This window comes from Scyliorhinus torazame, chromosome X, assembly GCF_047496885.1.
Source record: "Scyliorhinus torazame isolate Kashiwa2021f chromosome X, sScyTor2.1, whole genome shotgun sequence".
Taxonomy (NCBI): domain Eukaryota; kingdom Metazoa; phylum Chordata; class Chondrichthyes; order Carcharhiniformes; family Scyliorhinidae; genus Scyliorhinus; species Scyliorhinus torazame.
In genome coordinates this window covers 30,700,047-30,717,927 of record NC_092738.1, presented here as the reverse complement: position 1 = coordinate 30,717,927, position 17,881 = coordinate 30,700,047, and the positions used below count along the sequence as shown (strand labels likewise).

The window sequence follows — 17,881 nt, the reverse complement described above, 5'->3', positions numbered from 1 at the left end:
CCCTTCAGTGCTGTGGGACTCTATGAAAGGATAAAGCTACATTTTAACAGTAACTTAATTGCAGTGTTAATGCAAGCCTACTTGTGACACTAATAACTATGAATAAATTTGATTTTGATCTTCTCCAATGGCCGATTGAAAAGCGCTACCAACTGATATCAGGGAACCACCGCAGAAACCCAAAGTTGGCACGTTCAGTCCCCAACAAATTCACAACATCCAAAACAGCTATTGGCCTTGGGCTGGAGAGGGGACAATCAATTGGGATTCTAGAGCTCAAGTAGCTATTTAGTAACTCCCACTGCAAAGCAAATGTGAAGGAGGAATCAAGCTCCACAATGATCACAGAATTGTTAAGGCACAGTGTGATGAATATAGGAGATTTTTTAGATATACAAGTGTCCAGATTATTTGTCGGCTAAAACTGTGATTAAAGGGATTAACAGCTAGGCAGGCTTTGATGTCGCTCACTGGAGGGGTTGGGTCGGTTTTTAGTTTTGTTTTCAGCCCTGCCCGGTTTCGGTTTTTAGTTTCACTTTCAGAGTTCTGCTTTGGGTTCTGAGGAAAGGAGATGCGTTTCTCAGACTGATTGTGAAAGCTTCTCAAGTGTTGCCACTTATTATTAATAAGTGGCATTTGACCTGTATGTGGATTTTTCTTTATTGGGAAATTTTAGAAATAGATAGGAAAGCTCAAAGATCTTCCTTTATTTTTAAGAACACTAATTGAAAAGCTGTTTTGTCCTTGCATGTTAATGGTGTAGTCCTGTGAAGTACCCAATAATCTTTTTCCAATTAAAGGGGCAATTTAGCATGGCCAATCCACCTAACCTGCACATCTTTGGGTTGTGGGGGTGAGACCCACGCAGACACGGGGAAAATGTGCAAACTCCACACAGAGTTTGGTGGCACAGTGGTTAGCACTGCTTCCTCACGGTGCCGAGATCCCAGGTTCGATCCCGGCCCTGGGTCACTGGCTGTGTGGAGTTTGCGCATTCTCCCAGTGTTTGCATGGGTTGAATGTGCACAATCCAAAGATGTGCAGGGTAGGTGGACTGGCCACGCCAAATTGCCCCTTAATTGGAAAAAATGAATTGGGTACTCCAAGTTTATTTTTAAAAATTATACAGGGTGCTGGGAAAATTGAGGGAAGAGGAAGGGAAGGAAAATACTGTGGCATCAAGTGTATTTGACATCAACTATTCTTGCTTTCTACAATGTTCAGAATATGTTGGTCACTTTTGATGCATCACTAGTACTACAAAACAAAGGAGCACAGCTTTACAACAAATTTTGAATGAATAGTTGTTTGGCAGTACAGGATTTCAGTATTGCTGAAAACAGATACATTGTCGAAACTTTTAGCCTTGCACTGACCAGGATAATCACAAGAATACCAAATGTTAAGGGAACAACATTTTCTACTTCATGAGAAGAGTGTGCTAATTGGTTTGCAAGTGGACTCTGATTGGTAGAGGTTTTGCCATAGAGAATGCACTAGTTAAGTGATGACTTAAATCAATACACAGGGCCCCCTTTTCTATGCAGACAGAAAGAACATGTACACAAATTGCACCTGTTTCAACAAAAGAAAATAGACGACAACCATTTTCTGGTTCATTCCCCAGATCCCCACGGCAATGACCAGAGTCAACCTACCTGTTTGAATTTAAACAAAGCTTGGCAGTTAACCGGTCACCAGTTAACTGGCGCATTTTGCATGGCAGCATCTCTGCCAGAGTCCACTTGCCAACCAATCACTGTTGTTCCCTTAACAGTTGATATTCTTGCAAATTGCCCTGATGAGCGCAAGACAAAAAGCTTCGACAAAGTGTCTTTTTTCAGTAATATTCAAACTTAGAATGGCTACACAAGGTCAGCAAGCTATGCCAACTGTCAAAAAATGACTACTTTCATAAAAGACTAATTGTGCCAAAGGGAACTTTCTCCCTTCCCTATTAGATACCAAATAGCAGTAGAGAGCTGTGCAAGGGCCAAATCTCAGTTTGTCAAGTTAGCTGCAACAGCAAAAAGGCACATTTGGCCTCAGCAACATCCACCCCCCCGACATGGGCAAGGATATCTGCCATTACATACCCCCATTAAAAATCATCTACTTCTATCAAACAGAATTCATTTTACACAACTAATTTTATGCTGTGCAACATTCCAGGGAATAATGAACCCAAAATGTAGAATACCCTGGCCAGGCTTCAAAATCTGCTCTTGCCACAGCTTGCCCGATGAATCTTTATAAGTATGCTAACCCTCACTGCAAAAATACTAGTCGACCATAAACTCCTTATGCCTCCTGCTCCAACAATGTTGTACATTGTTTCTCAAACTCCTCAGCAAGCTTCTTGCTTGAATCCTTTGTCTGGCTTTGAAAGGATTTTATACAAAACAAAACTAGTTTTTCACCCAAAAGTTTTCCTTTAAATTTGCCTGATGTAATGCAAAGGATTTCATAGCCTATGCAGGCTATACCAGCAGTCACACAGAGTCTTAGTAACATTACACAAGAGTCATCTATAGCTGAAAAATATCGCAAACAACAAATTCAAACTGGCATAATCCCAGAGCATCTTGTAGATGTAAAGTTTACTTGTTACAGCTATGCTTTATGGCCGGTTACTCATTTCCTGTCATCACATAGTTTACATAATAGACATACAGTAAGCACGGTCTTAACACAGCAGGCTTCAACCAGCAAAGCCTGTTAATTGAGCAGAGTTGGTCAAGTGGAACAGTAAAGCCACTGACATAAGTCAATGACATCATGGATATGTTGGGACATGTATTTATGTCTGGTAGAGTCGGGTGATAGATTGCAGACACACAGCAATTTTCTCTCCATCACTATCTGTTGATCTTAGCTATTTAAGATGGAGAAACAGCTCTTTCATCCTATTCAGAAAGCAAGACTCATGAAGGGTACATTTCCATTACCATCCTCCATATAATCAGCCAAATGGTACCCTTTATGCAACAGATATTTGAAGGATAGGGGGATCATAACCAATCAATGCTGTTCTCACCAATAATCCAACACACTTTCCAGCAGAATTAATTCAGCCAGAATTAAAATGCATCTTGGAAGTCTGGAACCATACCTGGCAACAAGAGAACCAGAACAGGAGTAGGTCATTTAGCCCTTGCATGTATTCCAGCTTTCAATTGGATTATGTTTGGTTTGTATCTTTTTAAAAAATAAAACAATTTAGAATACCCAATTCATTTTTTCCCATGAAGGGGCAATTTTTTTCCCTAATCTTTATTGTCACAAGTAGGCTTACATTGCAATGAAGTTACTGTGAAAAGCCCATAGTCGCCACATTCCGGCACCTGTTCGGGTACACAGAGGGAGAATTCAGAATGTCCAAATGACCTATCAGCAAGTCTTTCAGGACTAGTGGGAGGAAACCAGAGCACCCGGAGGAAACTCACGCATACACGGGGAGAACGTGCAGACTCCACACAGTGACTTAACTGGGAATCGAACCTGGGACCCTGGATCTGTGAAGCCATAGCGCTAACCACTGTGCTACCGTGCTACAATTTAGCGTGGCCAATCCACCTACGCTGATATTTTTGGGTTGTGGGGGTCGAAACCCACGCGAACACAGGGAGAATGTGCAAACTCCACATGGACAGTGACCCAGAGCCAGAACCGAACCTCGGTGCTGTGAGGCAGCAATGCTAACCTCTCCGTTTGGTTTGTATTTTAAAAAAAAATAAATTTAGAGTAGCCAATTATATATTTTTCCAATTAAGGGGCAATTTAGTGTGGCCAATCCATCGACCCTGCACATCTTTGGGTTGTGGGGGTGACACCCACCCAGACTCGGAGAATGTGCAAATTCCACACGGACAGTGACCCGGGGCCAGGATTGAACCTGGGACCTCGGCGCCTGAGGCAGCAATGCCAACCGCTGTTCCACTGCGCCGCCCGTTTGGTTTGCATCTTCTCCAGCTGCCGAAACTCCTTGGTAACCCAACTTCAATAAATTGGGGAAAATGAGAAATTGACACAATAGTATAGGGAGCGTCTCTGGACTGGATTTAACTAATTGGGGAACAAAGTCCCATAACGAGTCCGTTTAGCCACGTGCTTTCCGGTGCTGGCAGCGTCAAGGAACACACTGCTAGAAAAAGGCACCCAGGTTAGATAGGGGGCCTCAGCGGGGAACGCGCGGCTAAGGCTGCACAATAACCTTATTTTATGCACCGAGGAGCTCTGATCTCCGGAACTCCTCAGTGTAGTGAGAGATCGGTTTTGAAATGGCGTCCTGATCTCTGGAGCCCCCAAAACGATCCCCTCCACCGCCAAAACACTATGGGAGAGTCCCTGCCTCAGCTCCCCCCCCCCCACCCCCCTCACCACACTCCCGAATACACACACAGGGCACCACCGGCCGGATCGTCACTTCGCAAAAATAGTGCCAGGCTGGCACCCAGGTGGCATTGCCAGGGTGCCACCAGCAGTGCCAGGATACCATCCTGCCCAAAGGGCATGTACCTAGGGGCCTCCAATCCTCTGGGAGACTCATACGAGTGCCATTGCATCTGATCCCAGTTTGTGGAGACCAGAACTGAACAGCGCTCGCCTGAGGTCTCCGATGCAAAGGGGATAGATCCCAATGCCTCGGGTACATTGGGAAAATGAACAGCGAGACGAGTAGTCTCGCTTCAATACGCAGATTTGCCTACAATTGGCAGGCATCGCAACATCTCGAGACCGTGTTAATTCTGGAGAGTTGTTGCAAGCCTGGTAGATCCCAGGAGCGGGGTCTCATGGTTTCTATCGGCCGCGCTGCATTTTGGGCGCAGTGTGGCCATTCGATCGCACCAGACATATCCTCATCAAAATACTAAAACTTCAGTTCTTATAGACACTATCATTTGGCTTTGCTTACTGGTTTCCAATACTACATTCTTAAACAATAATAACATGGTGACTGAAGGATACCCAGTTTTTCGCTTATTGCAACAGTTCAACCTAGACATGTCTTGTTTATTAAATTATGAATTAAGCTTGACATTCCTTTTTTTTTTAATGCCTATAGACAGGAAGAACAAAGGTAGCCCCAGTAGCTGCTGTCATTGCTACTTGATTAATTAAAATTAGACAGATTACTTGAAGCTATCTCCTAAACATAATCCTCAAAATGGTAAACAAATTTAGAATTGAACATTAGCAACAACTGTACCTGCTTGCAATTCATTAACACCAGGTGCTTATACTCCTTTTATTTTACCGTACAGTTTGAAAGAGAAAAATAGCCTGATAAAACCTGTAGGAATTAAAAAGGATTATTGGATAAACTGGGATTGAGACCCACCTCAGAAATTTAACTCTTCAAATCCAAACAGCCACATAACCCATGAATTCAACAGAAGGCCAGACAAAAACTATTTGCATTTAACAGGAACTAAAAGATCCTTTGATGGATTAATTTTTCAAGGGTGTATAGCTATGTGGGAGAAAGGGAAGCTTGTGTTAAACGGAAGCATGACCGACCTGAACTAGGGTCATCATTTTGCACTTCCCAACCACTTTCACTTAGAAATTCTTCATTTTAAAAAAATTGTTACTTATTAAACCATGCAATTTCCCAACAGTTTTCTACTTTTGTGCTTCTCTAATCTTTTAAGCAAACATTTTTAGAATCTAAAATCAAGAAATTAAACTATTAGGGCGGAATTCAGCGACCCCGTTGCGCCTGGCACAGAACCGAACACAACGGGTGAATCGCCGAGGGACCCAAATTAGCCAAGGTCAAATGGCGGAGCAGACCCGATGGGGTCTAATTCTGCTCCTATGTCTTATGAATTTATAGAAACTTTGTCAGTTTTATGTTCCCTGCAAGCTTGCTCTCTTACTCTATTTCCCCTTGTTAACTCATCCCTTGGTCCTCCTTTGCTGAATTGTAAACTGCTCCCAATCCGCAGACCTGTTGCTTTTCTTGGCCAATTTGTATGCTTCTTTCTTGGATAGAATGCCATCTCTAATTTCCGTTGTAAGCCATGGGTTGGCCATCTTTCCAGTTTAACTTTTTTTTAAAAAATAAATAAAGTTAGAGTGCCCAATTCATTTTTTCCAATCAAGGGTCAATTTAGCGTGGCCAATCCATCCACCCTCCACATCTTTGGATTGTGGGGGCGAAAGTATGTGAGTCACTCTTCATCTTGATGAAAAATGCTATCACATTATGTTTGCTCATCACCAAGACTAGATTGCCAATGATTCCGTTCTCATTACACAGTACCCAGTCTAGGATGGACTGTTCTCTAGTTGGTTCCTGTTGTTCCAGAAAACCATCCTCTTATATACTCCAGGAATTCCTCCTCCGTGACGAATTTGATTTGCCCAATCTATATGCAGATTAAGCTTCGATTGAACCTTCATCAAATAATTACACTAACACTGGACTGCCAGCAGGAGTATTGGCCAATTTTCTCCCGTCTATTTCAGTAGGCTGGAGATCAATTGTAGCACCTCCAAATACTACCAATTAACTCAGCATAGCTCAAATCTGGGATTCACCTGGTCTACATGGCTTAGCTACTCACTGATCTAATTTAGGAACTGGCATCAGAAATATAACTCCCCAAACTCTTTCCCTTCAGTGTAGATTTTAAACTTTTCCTCCTAAAAAATATATATCGAGAAAGAAAAATCCTACTCTTCAACACACCACGAGGGTCTCATTTTCTCAGAAGATATAGGAGCAGAATTAGACCATTTGGCCCATCAAGTCTGCTCCGCCATTTATTTGATCATGGCTGATCTCATCCTGGCCTCAACTCCATCATCCTGCCCATTCTCCATAACCCTTCAACAATTCTGTCAAACTCCTCCTTAAATTTACTCACTGTCCCAGCATCCACCGCACTCCGGGTAGCAAATTCCACAGATTCACAACCCTTTGGGAGAAGTAGTTTCTCCTCAACTCAGTTTTAAATTTGCTACCTCTTATCCTAAGGCTATGCCCGCTCGTTCTGGAATGCCCCACAAAAGGAAGCATCCACTCCACATCTACTTTATCCATACCTTCAACATCTTGTATACCTCAATTTGACCTCCCTGGATTCTAAACTGTAGAAAGTATAGGCCTAAACTGTTCAATTTATCTTCATACAACACACCTCATCTCTGGGATCAATCTAGTGAACCTCTTCTGAACTGCCTCCAATGCCATTACATCTTTCCTCAAATAAGGGGACCAAAACTGTGCACAATACTCCAGGTGTGGTCTCACCAATGCCTTGTAGAGTTGCAACAACACTTCCTTACCAACATTCCATTCGCTTTCTTTATTATCTGCTGTACCTGCATGCTAGTTTTCCATGAATGAGGACCCCAAGATCCCTCTGCAATGGAGCACCCTGAAGTATCACCTCATTGAGATGACAAGTTGCCTTTTCATTTTTCTGACCTTATTTGTAACAAGGAAGTTTAGCTTCTGCAAATTATTTTGATAATTTCAAGGCTACCAATTAGCGTAGAATCCATCTCTGGAGGAACTTTTGTGGCCAGTAATTACTTGTACGAGAAGGCAGTTAATTATAGTTCAGCTCCTCTGCATTGGATGCTGATTACAAAATAGGGCTACTCATTGTTGGCCCATTTTTGGGTTCACTATTTCCTACCAAGCAATATGGGTGCACAAGATGGCCATTGATACCCATCTGCACATGCGCAGAAATCCAATAACGTCACCGCTGGAACCTGAAGCCTCTCAAGAGTGGCAGAAGGGGATGGAACGAATTGCAGACAGGAAACTAAAATCCTTCTCTCGTGGGATATTTTACTATAGTCATATTGGGGAGTGATTCAAAACTCTCTGTCTCAGCAGCCTACAATCCATTACTGGAACAGTAAGAGTTTAGAAACACTCACCAGAGTGACTAGGGAAAAATAAATCCCACAGGAATAAGATTTTAGTTTCCAGTCTACAAATTCTTCCCTTCTAACTCCTGTAAAAGGAGCTTTCAAAATCCATCACCGTCAGCCCAGGATAGAAATCACAACATGGGGCAGCACGGTAGCATAGTGGATAGCACAATTGCTTCACAGCTCCAGGGTCCCAGGTTCGATTCCTGGCTTGGGTCACTGTCTGTGCGGAGTCTGCACGTCCTCCCCGTGTGTGCGTGGGTTTCCTCCGGGTGCTCCGGTTTCCTCCCACAGTCCAAAGATGTGCAGGTTAGGTGGATTGGCCATGTTAAATTGGCCTTAGTGTCCAAAATTGCCCTTAGTGTTGGGTGTGGTTACTGGGTTAAGGGGTTATGGGGATAGGGTGGAGGTGTGGGCTTCGGTAGGGTGCTCTTTCCAAGAGCCGGTGCAGACTCGATGGGCCGAATGGCCTCCTTCTGCACTGTAAATTCTATGAAAAAAACATTCTCTCCTCCTGCTGCCAGTGACGACCATGCATGTGCTTCACTGCCTATAAATATGATGGCCATTAATGCAGGCCAGTCATCGGTATACAACCGTGCATGCATGACAATGGCCTTTTGGGTTTGGTTTCCTGTATTTATAGATGAAATTAAATGAAAATCACTTATTGTCACAAGTAGGCTTCAATGAAGTTACTGTGAAAAGCCCCTAATCGCCACATTCCAGCACCTGGTCGGGGATCCATCATATTGATCATAAAAAAGGTGCTGTGCCGGAATTTCAATCCTTTGGTCTGTTGAGGAGAGAAACAGAGATGCAAGATGTGGCAGAGAGCAAGGTGCGAGAACTGCACAATGCTGCCAGGCAACACAAGTTCTCAGTTCAATGAGGGAATAGGTCCTGCTTGCACAGCACAAGGGTGAGTGAAACATCACTCATTTCCAACAGTTGTGCAAACTACATTTACCATTTCCCCATGGCTTCAGGCAGTTTTTATTTTAACTCAACCCCACATCATTGTCCTTCAATAGCATAACCCAATTAACAACCATTGTGAATTATTCTCCTTGGGCCAATGCAAATAAATTCGACAAGTAGATGCTCTGGGGAAACTAACCGACTCAAAGTCTAGAACAAATTCTAGGGCGTCACAAGTGGCGCAGCGGTTAGCACTGCTGTCCGTGTGGAGATTGCACATTCTCCCTGCGTCTGCGTGGGTTTCGCCCCCACAACCCAAAGATGTGCAGGATAGGTGGATTGGCCACGCTAAATTGCCCCTTAATTGGGAAAATTTAAAAAAAAGAATGAAACTGAAAAACCACTTACTGATCATGCACACTATAATTCTTGATTAGCAAGAGCACACACAAGGGCATAAAAAACTCACTACATTTCAAAAGCATGCATGTATTTTTGGGTGCCAAGTGTTCATTGAGCAGATCCATTTCACTGTACATCCTCTGCATGTGCAAAGCAGCAAAAATAAACCACTTAAGTAATCTGAAGATGTGCCTACCCCTTTTTTCCGTTCACTGTTTGCTTCCTCTGCTGCCTTCTGGTACCTGAGGGCACAAGAGACTGGGATTAAATATGAATTATACAAGGGAGAATTTTGACACATCAGGATGACCATTCATTAGTGAGGTGAGCCTGTTTGCTCAAAAACAATAGGCACACTATGATGCTTCAGAGCCCCTTCGCAGTCTTCCATCTAGATTTTGACAGTCATTTTGAGTACAACTGCAAGGGGGCGAGGAAAGAGAAGAAAACCGGGGGAGAGATCCCAAAGTGCTGCTCTATGCTTCTCGATGAAGGATTGCTACAATTGGCCTTCTGTCTCTCTGGACTTTGGAACGGAGGAAACAAATTCAGGTTTGGGCACAATGGTTAGCACTGCTGCCTCACAGCTCCAGGAACCCGGGATTAATTCCAGTCTCGAGTGACTGTGTGGAGTTTGCACGTTTTCCGTGTTTGCATGGGTTTCCTCTCAACAGTCCAAAGATGTGTAGGTTCGGTGGATTGGCCATGCTAGAGTGCCCCTTCGTGTCCAAAAGGTTAGGTGGGGTTACTGGGTTACGGGGATAGGGTGGAGGCATGGGCTCAAGTAGGCTGCTCTTTCAAAGGGCTGGTGCAGATCCGATGGGCCGAATGGCCTCCTTCTGCACTGCATATTTTTTTTAACAATAAATTTAGAGTACCTAATTATATTTCTTTTTTTCCCCCCAATTAAGGGGGCAATTTAGCGTGGCCAATCCACCTAACCAGCACATCTTTGTTGTGGGGGTGAAGCCCACATAGACCCGGGGAGAACGTGCAAACTCCACACGGACAGTGACCCAGGGCCGGGATTCGAACCCGGGTCCTCAGCGCCGTAGTCCCAGTGCTCTGTACTGTATATTTTATGTTCCAGCTGCTATTAACCACAGGGGTACAATTTTATACCAGGGATCACACCAAGCTCTGTCATGGTGTCCCCTGACATTTGCTTTCCAAGGCCTTGTGACAAAGGATAATTGGTTGAGGAACTGCCAGTACAGTACATGTAAAAGCATGCCGAATGTCGGATTGGATACAAAGCATGGAATTAGAGCAACGTTTTTAAAATTAGCTTTTGCCCCCCAAAAAAATTCTCACTTCTCCCTGCACACATTAATCAGTACGGTCACCAGACTTATTTATATCAGAGGGATCATCAATAAACTACCCAGTGAAAATACATGAAACAATAAAGTGCCCATACCCAATTTAATTAAATCAATCTTATACAGCTCAAAGTATTCTCTCTGGCTGAAAACTTTTGGAAAGTTAAAATGTATTATTTGTACTGAGTGCTTTTCACAATTCACCTCTAAATGGTTTGAAAATTCATATATCTTTATTAAAACCCAAGTTCTTGGAAGAATTCAAAAAAGGAGAGAAAATTCGCATTATGGCCATTCTTATGTCTAATCAAGCAGTAGACTGCTCTAATGCTGATCAGTAACCAAAGTTTGCTCAGCTTCCGAAAAAACTTAGCGGAGGTAGTCACCAGGAAGATGCCAGTCTGTGCTTTCCTCTGGGTGCTCCAGTTTTCTCCCATAGTCCAAAGATGTGCAGGTTAGGTGGATTGGCCATGATCAATTGCCCTTAGTGTCCAAATTAGGTGGGGTTACGGGGATGGGATAGACTCAAGTGGGGTGCTCTTTCCAAGGGTCGGTGCAGACTCAATGGGCCAAAGGGCCTCCTTCTGCACTGTAAATTCTATGATTCTATCGGGGTGAGAAACAACATTAGGCAACAAAAGGTCTGCCATCCACAGTCCAATTATGGATTGGATTTGATGTATTGCCAAGTGTACCGAGGTAGAGTGAAAAGTACTGTTCTGCGTACACAGTCCAGACTGTTCCATGCATGAAAAAACATAGGACATGCATAAATACAGGCATCGGGTGAAGCAGCCAGGAGTGCAGTACTACTCAGTAGAGAAGGTGTGTGAAGAGAACAGTTCAGCCCAAAAGGAGGGTCTTTCAGGAGTCTGGTAACAGCGGGGAAGAAGCGGTTTTAATCCATGAATAACAGAACAGGATATTAATGGCCAATTGTCGCATGGGAGCCAACACCTTCAGGGAGTGGAGGGGAAAAGAGGGAAAATAAAGGCATAGAATTTTTTAAAAAACACAGGTGGGGATGGCCATGGTTAACTGTTTTAGAAACCCAATGACTGAATATCCGATTCCATAATTCATGTGTTTTAGTAATACAATGTGGTGATGAAAGTGTTAAACGCAAGGTAAATGGAAACATTTGGTTGAGGAACAAATTGTAATTACCTCAGGTCGGAGTGTTTATTTAACGAGGACAGGATTGGAAGTGAGAAAACTTAATAAAGCGAAGGTCTACACTTTCTCAATAAAATAATTAAATTATTTATGTAGTTTCCAGATGAAAAGAAGCTAAAAACAGTTGGTAAACAAGAGAGTTCCTTGGTGGGACTAGCAAGTCTGGAGAAAGGGTTATAAACTTAATTGAGATACAAATTAGTAATACCAGCCACAGAATCAAAAGGGTTGTTTTAAAAAAAAAAAAAAAATTTTAGAGTACCCAATTATTTTCTTTTCCAATTAAGGGGCAATTTAGCGTGGCCAATTCACCTAACATGCACATGGGGGTGAGACCCACGCAGACATGGGGAGAATATGCAAACTCCCCACGGACAGTGACCCAGGGCCGGAATTCGAACCCGGGTCCTCGGCACCGCAGTCCTAGTGCTAACCACTGCGCCACGTGCCGCCCTCAAAAAGGTGGTTTCGAAGCTACAATAATGAGTTTGCATTTCTGTTTGGGACATTCCAACGTATGCAGTGTTGTCATGGAGATCAGTTGCAAAGCCATTTTTGGTGGAATTTATCTGTTTGTGTGTTTGCTCACAGAAGCAGTCAGCTGTTCCGTTTGGGAACAGGTAGAGACAGTTGCAACTCAGGGGGGGGGCCTCCACCTTAGAACTAAATACTAACTTCACTGTTCATCATGCGGGTGGGAGCTCAAGTTTACTTGGGCGTTTGTGGCAGGGAAAAGAGTCAGGAATATTTCTTTCTCTAGCTCCAAGCTTGGAGAAGGCAGCAGAGAAAGGAATTTGCAAAGAGATGTGGAACAGCTGCAAGACAGGACAACAGAGATATTAGAAACCAGGGGTGTTTCTAATTTTTTTGTTAAGGTCACTGAGCAGGAATTGTGAGCGACGCTCAGGCTTGAGCTAAAAAGTCCCAGACTTTACAAGGCAGCTGTGGATAAAATTGGAGTTGGTCCCAAGGAAGTGAAGGGCCAGATAAGTAGCCACTTTCTGCAGGGGTCAAAGTGGAAAGAGAAAGGGAAAGGTTCAGTTGAGGATTTTAGCGTGTGGTTGTGTTTTATTCTGCTTTGAGGATAAAGAATTATTTAAGACAAGTGTTAAATTTGTAGCGCTTCCTTTTAATTTTTTTTATATAAAGTTTTTGTTTAAAAACACAAGCTTATTTCAGTCAATCACTGGGTGTTCAAATTTCTCTTTAAACATTAATGGTCTCCATGGAGATCGTAACATGACATTGATATAGTTTCATGAAACAAAAGTCTACTGTTTCAGGGATCAATAATTTCTTAAAGGGCAATGTACAACAGGAATTTCATTGCAAGAAAAATTGCCAAAATCCATTTCAATATCGGAACAGGGTACATGTTGCATACAAGCTTAGACACCAGGCACATTCTATGTTGCATTGTGTTTTAAAACAAATGGATGCTCAAAAAGGAAGCATCCAACTATTATCTTGGTGATGGTGTGGTGTATAGCATTCTTCTCAATGGGACAATGCTACCTTTTTTACACCCCATCAAGATGGAGAAAAGGTTAGGCAGTAAAGCTCAAATTTCCCCACGTGCGGAGAACAGTATACTTTTCAATACAGCTATGCATATGGGTGGCAACGTGGTGCAGAATTGTCGATGCAGACACATGGCCACTAGGACCTGGGTTGAGGCTATTCTCAAGTGTATTTGGGACAACTGCATCCTTCATCATACAATCCCCACAGTGCGAAGGAGGCCATTCGCCCATCAAGTCTGCACCAACCCTACGAAAGAGCCCAATCCCCCGGCCCAATCCCCCGCCGTATCCCTGTAACCCGAGCTAACCTTTGGACACTAAGGGGCAATTTAGCATGGCCAATCCACCTAACCGGCACATCTTTGGACTGAGAGGAAAGCCATGCAGACATGGGGAGAACATGCATACTCCACACAAGACAGTCAACCAAGGCCGGAATTGAACCCTGGTTCCAGTCTCTTTAGTTAACTGAATAAATATCCATAAGTGTAGCCCTGATGCTTGAAGGCAATCAGTCAACTTCTGAAAGGTCCAAGTCAGTCTTGTGAATATGTAAAACAATACGTTGCTCCAGTCATTATTGCTTGAGCAGAGGCTATTTTTTTAAATTTTTATAAAGTGTCCCAAGGCACCATACAAGCATTTATTAATTACATTAGCTGGCAACATCAATGGGATCAACTCTATCAAAATCTTCACACTTAAGAAAGTTTTTAGAACATAGAACATATAACAATACAGCGCAGTACAGGCCCTTCGGCCCACGATGTTGCACCGAAACAAAAGCCATCTAACCTACACGCCCTCTATGAATTCTACATCGTCCCAGTTTGGAACGTACACGTTAACCAAGACTACCTTCCTCCCCTCCAGCTTACCGCTCACCATGACTAGACTGCCCACCTGAAATTGCACCCGCTTATTGATTAAAATAGCCACCCCTCTGGTCTTGGTGTCCAGTCCCGAATGAAAGACCCGACTGACCCACCCCTTCCTTAGCCTGACTTGATCCGCCACTTTCAGGTGTCGCTCCTGCAACGTTACCACGTCCACCTTCAGAGCCCTCAGATGCGTGAACACACGCGCCCTCTTAACCGGCCCATTCAACCCTATAATGTTCTAAGTGATCAGCCTAGTTGGGGGGCACCGTGCCCCCCCCCCCCCCAACCCCCCCGGGAAGATCAGCCATCCCCTTTCCAGGGCCCACCTCCTGGCCATACGCCACGCCTCCAGGCAGCCCCCACCCCCAACCTCCTCTGTCCCAAATCCTAATCCCTCCCTCATCAGCAGAGTAACTCCCCTCACCCACCGCCCCCCCCATAACCTAACCCCTGCGATATATTGATCATATACACCCCCCCCCCCCCCCAACCCCCCCGCACTGTGCTGCTTCTGTAGACTAGCTCACCCAGCTACCCTGGTGGCCCTCTCCTCCGGCACCAAGAAGTCTCCCACCTATTGTTCCCTTACTCCCCTCCCCTAAACCAACTTGTGCGGGGTCCCCCGGCCCCAGCGTGGCTTCCTCGCCATCGCCCTGTACACCTCCAACAGTCAATGAAAAGCCCCCTCCCCCAGACGCTTCTGAAATATATTCGCCACAAACGCGCCAGCATCAGACCCCTCAGCCCCTTCTGGGAGACCGACAATTCTTAAGTTCTGCCGGCGAGCTCTATTCTCCAGCAGCCTCTTTTGCTGATTCTTCAACATCCCCACCTCCAGCTCTACCACCGTTTGGTGCTCCTCCTGGTCCGCCAGTGCTTTCTCCAGCTTCTGAATCGTCCGACCCTGGGCATCCAGCCTATCAATCAATTCCTTTAATCGGGTCAAGACAGTCACGTTTCTGTCTACCAAATTATCTGCGCCTTCAAAGCCAGTACTCAAAACCACAAAAATATCAGGGGGGGAGAGAAGGTCCAAAAGTCCAGCCAGAGCGGGAGCCACCAAATAGAACGATACAGTGCAGTACAGGCCCTAACGATACAGCGCAGTACAGGCCCTTCGGCCCACGATGTTGCACCGAAACAAAAGCCATCTAACCTACACTATGCCATTATCATCCATATGTTTATCCAATAAACTTTTAAATGCCCTCAATGTTGGCGAGTTCACTACTGTTGCAGGTAGGGCATTCCACGGCCTCACTACCCTTTGCGTAAAGAACCTACCTCTGACCTCTGTCCTATATCTATTACCCCTCAGTCTAAGGTTATGTCCCCTCGTGCCAGCCATTTCCATCCGCAGGAGAAGGCTCTCACTGTCCACCCTATCCAACCCCCTGATCATTTTGTATGCCTCTATTAAGTCTGCTCTTAACCTTCTTCTCTCCAACGAAAACAACCTCAAGTCCATCAGCCTTTCCTCATAAGATTTTCCCTCCATACCAGGCAACATCCTGGTAAATCTCCTCTGCACCCGCTCCAAAGCCTCCACGTCCTTCCTATAATGCGGTGACCAGAACTGTACGCAATACTCCAAATGCGGCCGTACCAGAGTTCTGTACAGCTGCAACATGACCTCCCGACTCCGGAACTCAATCCCTCTACCAATAAAGGCCAACACTCCATAGGCCTTCTTCACAACCCTATCAACCTGGGTGGCAACTTTCAGGGATCTATGTACATGGACACCTAGATCCCTCTGCTCATCCACACTTTCAAGAACTTTACCATTAGCCAAATATTCCGCATTCCTGTTATTCCTTCCAAAGTGAATCACCTCACACTTCTCTACATTAAACTCCATTTGCCACCTCTCAGCCCAGCTCTGCAGCTTATCTATATCCCTCTGTAACCTGCTACATCCTTCCACACTATCGACAACACCACCGACTTTAGTATCGTCTGCAAATTTACTCACCCACCCTTCTGCGCCTTCCTCTAGGTCATTGATAAAAATGACAAACAGCAACGGCCCCAGAACAGATCCTTGTGGTACTCCACTTGTGACTGAACTCCATTCTGAACATTTCCCATCAACCACCACCCTCTGTCTTCTTTCAGCTAGCCAATTTCTGATCCACATCTCTAAATCACCCTCAATCCCCAGCCTCCGTATTTTCTGCAATAGCCTACCGTGGGGAACCTTATCAAACGCTTTGCTGAAATCCATATACACCACATCAACTGCTCTACCCTCGTCTACCTGTTCAGTCACCTTCTCAAAGAACTCAGTAAGGTTTGTGAGGCATGACCTACCCTTCACAAAGCCATGCTGACTATCCCTGATCATATTATTCCTATCTAGATGATTATAAATCTCGTCTCTTATAATCCCCTCCAAGACTTTACCCACTACAGATGTGAGTTTTGTTACGTTTAAGTAAATTCTTCATGAAATCATTCATATATCCACAGAACTCTCAGTGCAGGAGACCATTCAGCCCATCAAGTCTACACTGACCCTCTGAAAGCACACTCTACCCAGGTCCACTCCCCTACCCACCTCACCGTTTCCTTATCTTTGGACTATGGGAGGAAACCGGAGCACCCAGAGAAAACCCACGCAGGCATGGGGAGAATGTGCATGCTCCACATAGTCAGTCAGCCGAGGTCGGAATCAAACCCAGGTCACTGGTAGTGAGCAGCAATGCTAACCACCATCACTATGCCGCCCCACAGCGCCCCTTCAGTTAAGACTGTGGGTTCAAATTGGTGTTAACCCAATCCACCAACCAGACTCCCAAGATGGCCAAAATACAAAAATGTCACATGGCACACAAGATAAGAGACAGACAGCCTTTTGTATACCTAAAAAGCTTATTTATCACAGTGAAAGTAGAATGTACTTACTTAGAAAAACGTTCCCTGAGGGCTGCTGTGCCCCTTTTATTAACTATAGACAGCTCTTTGGCAGTAATCCTCAGGGATTGAGAGGTCCATTGCCCCCTGCTGAATGGTGATCGCTCCATGCCCTCTAGGTTTGCCTGCATAAAAAAGAGTGTGTAATGAAATACATTTCTGATACTGCTATACCAACAAGACAACAGAGGGGGAAAAAAATTGATTGTCATGTGCAAAGTGGTTACACCAACAGCTTGCACAGACAGTGACCCAAGCCAGGAATCAAACCTGGGTCCCTGGCACTGTGAAGCAACAATGCTAACCACTGTGCTACTAGTCAAGACAATACATATTCTCAGGTTTACTGCTTTGTCCCTTTTAGTAACCAGTCTCTTGGGCAATAACAACAGCCAAAGAAATTCACTCTCCTCGAGGAAATACTGGCCTCGAAGGAGTCCTTATGATTGGGAACACAGGGCAGCACGCTGGCGCAGTGGTTAGCATTGCTGTCTCACGGCACCGAGGTCCCAGGTTCGATCCCGGCTCTGGGTCACTGTCCGTGTGGAGTTTGCACATTCTCCCAGTGTTTGCATGGGTTTCACCCCCACAACCCAAAGATGTGCAGGGTAGGTGGATTGGCCACGCTAAATTGCCCCTTAATTGGAAAAAATGAATTGACTCTTTAAATTTAAAAAAAAATGATTGGGAACTCGTTAAAGATTTTAAAAAATAAGTGCCACTTGTTTGGGTCAGACCCCAGGTGAACCAGTGGGAGCGAGCAGACACCCTGCACTAAGCAAACGCTAACTCCAGCTCCTTTGTACATGGCAGCAAATTCACAGGCAGCTTTTATATGGCTTGA

At 44.6% G+C, this 17,881-nt stretch overlaps 1 protein-coding gene across 8 annotated transcripts in view; it reads right to left on the bottom strand.

Moving 5' to 3' along the window:
* The window catches only part of lima1a (LIM domain and actin binding 1a), a 164,380-nt gene that overhangs the window by 71,670 nt on the left and 74,829 nt on the right, over positions 1-17,881 (bottom strand). For all 8 annotated transcript variants that reach the window (XM_072493968.1, XM_072493966.1, XM_072493970.1 and 5 more), the window contains 2 exons: positions 17,029-17,162; positions 9,416-9,461 (listed from right to left, as the gene is read on the bottom strand). In XM_072493968.1, coding sequence (XP_072350069.1) covers positions 9,416-9,461; positions 17,029-17,147 — 165 coding nt within the window. In that variant the 5' untranslated portion in view covers positions 17,148-17,162. The remainder of the gene's footprint in view (positions 1-9,415; positions 9,462-17,028; positions 17,163-17,881) is intronic.